This window comes from Nelumbo lutea, chromosome 1 (assembly GCF_056320005.1).
Source record: "Nelumbo lutea isolate HS-2025 chromosome 1, American lotus-T2T, whole genome shotgun sequence".
NCBI classification, from domain to species: domain Eukaryota; kingdom Viridiplantae; phylum Streptophyta; class Magnoliopsida; order Proteales; family Nelumbonaceae; genus Nelumbo; species Nelumbo lutea.
The window spans coordinates 131,706,137-131,712,136 of NC_142684.1; the positions used below are offsets into that span (position 1 = coordinate 131,706,137).

Here is a 6,000-nt window from a genome sequence, read left to right on the forward strand (position 1 = left end):
CCGTGATCCTCGACGTGAGCCGTAGGAGTCCGTTCCACTTTAGAAGGTGGGTAACATGCTAGCCGATAAGGCTTATCGCGTCCGTCCAATTTGGGCGGGATGAGGATAAGGCCTACGGTCATGTGGCATGATCCCAAAGGGCCCAGAGATAGCTGGTAGGCTTCTAGAAATCTGATGTGTGTCACATCGATAGGTTAGGTCCCGAGTTACTCGAACCTCGGTCATTGCTGAGGTCCTCGAGGCACCCGAGGTGACAGGTGGCATTGAGATGGCGGCACATGCTGAATCTCGGTCTAGTTGGCAGGTATCCATGTGTCCTTTGTCTACTACTTCGGGGCCAAATCACACCTCATCAATTGCCCCCTCTCCCCATGCCAGGGGTCCCAACCTGGCACGGGGAGTTCATGATGAGCTCTGGTGGATTTGGCTCGATTTTCCTCCCGGTTGATGACCAGCCCAACGGTTTGACCACAATGACCCATCCAGCTTGATCAGGAAACCAAATCACATGTTGGGGACACGCGTACATCGCATGGGTTACTTAACTCCACAGACGTCAAAACGTACGTTCAACCAATTTTGACCTCGAGAGGCATGAATCCAGTTTCCATGAGAGCCATTGGATCGCGTTGATCCAAACCATTCAAGATCAGCTACAATGGCTATAAATAGGGACCTTGGGGACCCTTTCACCTCGCCATAAATTGTGTGCTCGTGGTCTTGAGGTCGTGCGTTTGTTCCCAGGTCGGTATTACCTACCTTTGTCCTCGAATCCGCCCCCTTTTTTTGGTCTTTAGGTAAGCTGCTTTTGTTCCTCGCCTTTTTTTTTCTTTAGTTAGGAATGTCTAGCTCTAGCACTGGTAGTTTGTTTGATATGAGTAGTGAGTCAACCGAGGCCAATGTGGGTACCTCGGTTGAGTCCGGTCCTACCGAGGCAAGCACCTCATCACACCGTTCTGGACCTAGCCCATCCAAGATGGACACTTCAACTCAGGAGCATGAGGTCTCTAGGAAGGAAGCCTCTACCTCGTGTCTTTCTCAGATGTTGGGGCCAGATTGCTTTGATCCTTTTGTGATAACGGCGGAGAGGCTCCAAGTGTTAGCAACATCTTATAAGTTCCCTGAGGACCATGGTTGGAGCATTCCATTAGAAGGGCACCCTTAGGACCATGATCGCGATGAGATCATATTCAAAGAGCAGTTGACTGTCAAGCTGTCCTTCCCACTCCATCCCTTTATTGTCAAAGTCATCAAAATTTTCAACATCACCATAGACCAGCTCTACCTGAATTCGGTTCGTACCATTGTAGGCCTCATCTCCCTTTTTCACGACTATGGAAGACCTTTAACCTTATACATCTTCAGCTCGATTTGTTCAATTAAGAAGAATCCCACAAGTGCCCCCTCATCCGAAAAAACGTAGTTACTACCTGACCCCAGACCTAGGTACAAATCTTGTTCGATTACTCCAATAAAGTCTTGGCCTAGAAGAGAAGCTACTTCGTCGACACTGTGGTTGGGGAGTGGCCATTTCTGATACATTGGAGGATGGCCATCAGTGACCCCGACATCAAGCTAGACAAGGAAGTGAAGAAGGAAATCCAGTCCTAGGCGAAGCTCAGGTTAAGTTTGAAGGATTTTCTAGCCGAGGAGAAACTAGTCAACATGGGGCTAAGCTCGGGTAGGTCTCCACTTCGGTATGCACACACTTAATCTTTTTGCTTCATTACTTTGGTTGACTAATCATTTTTTTTCTTGCAGGTACCATGTCGGATGTCCCGATCACTAGGTTGTTCTCGAACATGAAGAAGGGAAGAAGAGGAAGGTTGTCCATGATGTCCCCTAGGAGGTGGTACCTAAACCCGAGGTCCCAGCTGATCCTACTGCTCCTACCAGGGAAAGGGTCCTGGTCATCGACCTGGTTGAAAAAGACCAGGGAGCAAGATCGATGCCCCGCAAGCCTGAGATGGTCCAAGCTCTTGAATCTCAGTCCAATTGTCCCAAGGTCGATGGCTCCTCACCAAACCCCGAGGAGAACTAGGGTATCTTCAATGCTCGGGTAGCCATCGCAAAAAGCAAAGAGGTCATCTTCCCTGACGTGGTGCTAAAACATGCCAAACTATCACCCAGTCAACCAGCCACTAAGGCCCTGGGTCATCTCATGGTGGTATGCCTCTTCGATCTCTGCACTGAACTCTTTCATTTTTCATTTCTCTATACTTAGACTCATCATCTTCTCCTTGCTTGCAGACGAACTCCATGATTCATTCCTTCCTCAAGCAAGCCGAGCTGCATTACACCAAGGTGTAGGCTGTTGAGGCTAAGGCATCCGCCTCCAATGAAAAGGCGGTGGCAGTCGAAAGCAAGTTGGTGAAGGCAGTGGGTCACATCCAGAAGCTCGAGGGCGACATGAAGCCAAGAAAGAGATGAATTTTGGAGTTTGAGACTGAAGTCAAAGAAAAGAAGAAACAACTCTTTCATCACGAAGAGGTTCATGCTCAGGAGATTAAAGATGTCGAAATGCGAGCTGTTGAGTTTTATAAAAGTTCTTCGGAGTATGATAGTTTCCAAGGCGAAGTTGCTACCAAGTCCTTTGGAAAGGGCTTCAAGTTGTGCCACTGGCTTACCAGGTAGACCTTCCCTCAACTCGACCTCAAGGACGTCACTACTATCGGGGTTACCACCTAGACGGTACTCCGGTCCCAGGAGGATGACCCTCATTCCGAAGAAGAGAGCGATGACAGCTCCGTCGAGGGAATGGTAGAGAAGTCGTGTAGCTCGGTTACTAGGGAGACCGATGAAGTAGGCATCGTTGGAGTCACTACGAAAGATGGACTGAGAGATGCTATTGAAGGTAGGGACGAAGAGCCCCATCATAACTGAAACTTGCCTCTTTTCTTGGACCCCCAGTGTACATAGAACATATACCAAGCCTCTAAGCTTGGTTTAGTAGATTTTTTTTTGCATGTACAAGAACAACTTTTTGATTATAAAGTAATGCAATACTTTCTTTTCTTATTTCATGTATCACATATCGTCCAAAATTTGTAAGTGTAGATTACCCCGAGGTGCCAAACTGATGAGCTAGGCATGATTTGGAATAACTCGAAGTCAATGTGTCCGAGGTGAGCAGGCACTGTAGGGTATGTGTCTGACCTGTCTACACACCAATGAGGCTAAATTCCGAAGAAGCGACTAGGTCTTATGTTGCCCATGCCGAAGAGGTGACTAGGTCTTATTTAGTGTCGAGGTCTCTTATTAGCTTGACACCTTGGCCCTTGGGCCTTGGAAGCGACTCATAGTCCACTCTTCAATGCGCACCCTAACCAGCTCGATGGTCTTCTGGACTAAGTGAGTATTAGCTCGACACCTTAGCCCTTAGGCCTTGGGAGCAACTCGTAGTCCACTCTCCAATGCACGCCTTGACAAACTTGGTGGTCTTCTGGACTTAGTGAATTCTTGTGGATGTTTAACTCTCGATCCCATAGATAGTACCTCTTCAAGTTGTTAGTGTTCTAAGCGCGGGGTATCTGCTTCCCTTCCAGCGTTTCAAAGTCGTGCGTGCCTTCACCAAAAACCCGTCTCACTCTATATGGACCCTCCCAGTTCGATTCAGGCTTACTTATGCCAGGCTCAGGTACCATCACCTTGCGGAGTACTAGGTCGCCAACTCGAAACTAGTGTCTCTTGACTCAAGCGTTGTAGTACTGAGTTCCCCGCTGTTGGTAGGCCACAATCTAGATGTAGGTTAGGTCACGTACTTCCTCAATCAAGTCAAAGTTTGTCTACAGTTCATCATCATTAGCCTCTTCGTTGTAGGGTTGGTACTTTGACCTCAGCTGGGATTACGGCCTCCACTCCGTATGTCAAATTAAACGGCGTCTCACCTATTGTGGTCTTGACAGTCATTCTGTAGGCCCAAAGGACACTGGGCAACTCGTCTATCCACAAACATTTAGCTCATGCTAAGCGAGCTTTCAGTCTGTGGAGTATGGCCCTATTCTCCACCTTGGCCTATTCGTTCGCTTGAGGGTGTGCTTCCAATGTGAAATTCTGTTGGATCCCCATCTTGGCACACTAGTTCTAGAACTTGATATCCTCGAACTGCTTCCCATTATTTGATATCAATACTTTAGGTAGTCCAAAGTGGCAGACTATGTTCTTCTAGAAAAAAAATTCTATACATTCTAGGTTGTGATCGTCAACAGGGGCTCGGCTTCCACCCACATCGTGAAGTAATCCACTGTCATGACCAAAAACCTTCTCTGCCTGGTTGCTGGTGGGAATGGACCGAGAATATCTATCCCCCACTGGGTGAAAGGCCACGGGCTAGTTAGATACTTTAGGTTGGTTATACGTTGACGGAGGATGTTGGTGTGCCTCTAGCAATTGTTGCATATTTTGATGAGCTTGAGTGCATCCGCTTTCATGGTGGGCCAATAGTACCCTTGCCTTAGCGCTTTCTGGGTGAGCACCCTACCCCCTAGGTGTCCTCCATAGAGACCTTCATGGATCTCGTGGAGTACCTAGTCTGCTTCTAAAGGCCGCAAGCAACGCAAGTAGTGGAGTACCAGGTCGCCATAGACCAACTTGGTTCTGCTTGCAAAACGGGAGTGACCTCTTCTGCACCCAAGAATGTTGGGTCGAGGTAGGTCTTCTATGTACACCGTCATCATGTTGCCACTTGTGCTTGCTAACTTTGATAATGTGTCAATCTTGGCATTCTTCGACCTCGGTACTTGTCGGATAAACCAAGAGAGGAAGGAGGGCAGAAGTTCCTTACTTTGGCCAAATAAGCCATCATGATGGGTTCTTGAGCCTCGTAGTCGCCATTTACTTGGTTTACGACCAAGTAGGAATCATTGCATACTACGGTGTGTTTTGCACCGATCTCCTTCGCGAAGTTCAGCCTGGCTATCAACACCTCGGACTCTGCCTCATTGTTTGATGCCTCAAAATCAAACCAGAGAGCATACTCTAGCTTCACCTTGCTCGGCCCGTATAGTATGAGTCTGGCACCACTTCCTTGCTGATTAGACGAGTCGACAACATGGAGGATCCAGGGCTCCTCATCCCAGGCTGGGGTTCCCCAAATTGAAACTAGTGTCACACTAGTTGACGCTTTCGACATGCTAGCCGCCTCAACCACCTCAGTGACTGGCATGTTGATCGTGCATTCCATGAAAAAATCTGCCAAGACTTGGGCTTTAATCATTGGGCATAGATTGAACCAGATGTCGTACTTGCTCAGCCCGATGGCCCACTTCATCAATCTTCCTAAGACCTTGGGCTTCTGTAAGACGTGCTTCAAGGGTATATTGGTGAGGACGATGATCGTGCGAGCTTGAAAGTATGGGTGTAGCTTTTGAGATGCAATGACTAGGGCGTAGGCCAGTTTCTCGATGTCGGGGTATCTTGTCTCGGTGGCCGACAAAACTTTGTTCACATAGTAAACGGGCCATTGAACTTGGTCTACTTCTCTAATTAGTATCGAGCTGACCACCTCATCACTCATAGAGAGGTATAGCTTCATTTCATCTCCTTCTTCAGGTCGAATTAAAACTGATGGTGTACTTAGGTATGTCTTTAGCTCATCAAACACGAGCTAACACTCCTCAGACTATTCGAAGTCCTCATTCTTTTAATTGCCCTGAAGAAGGGTAAACACTGACCCGCCGACTTAGACATAAACCGGCTTAGAGCGGCTACCCAGTCAGTTAACCTTTGTACTTCTTTTATTTTCCAGGGTGGTCTCATATATAATATGGCCTTTATTTTATTCAGGTTGGCCTCAATACCACATAGGTTCACTACATAACCAAGGAATTTTCCCGACATGACCTTGAAGACACACTTGTTTGGGTTGAGCTTCATGTTAAACTTCCTTAGAATTTGAAAAACTATAGTTTAAATTGTCGATTAAAGAATTTGAAAACTGGGTCTTTACAACCATGTCATCTATATAACACTCATTTTATTCCCAATCAATGGTTCAAAAAC

The 6,000-nt window shown here is 47.2% G+C and overlaps 1 protein-coding gene across 1 annotated transcript; it reads right to left on the minus strand.

Annotated features, from left to right (window-relative positions):
• Positions 1-4,693: 4,693 nt before the first annotated feature.
• On the minus strand, positions 4,694-5,533 carry LOC148877615 (uncharacterized). Its single transcript, XM_088970103.1, has one exon. The coding sequence runs from the start codon at positions 5,531-5,533 to the stop codon at positions 4,694-4,696; it is 840 nt and encodes a 279-aa protein (XP_088826229.1).
• Positions 5,534-6,000: the final 467 nt, after the last annotated feature.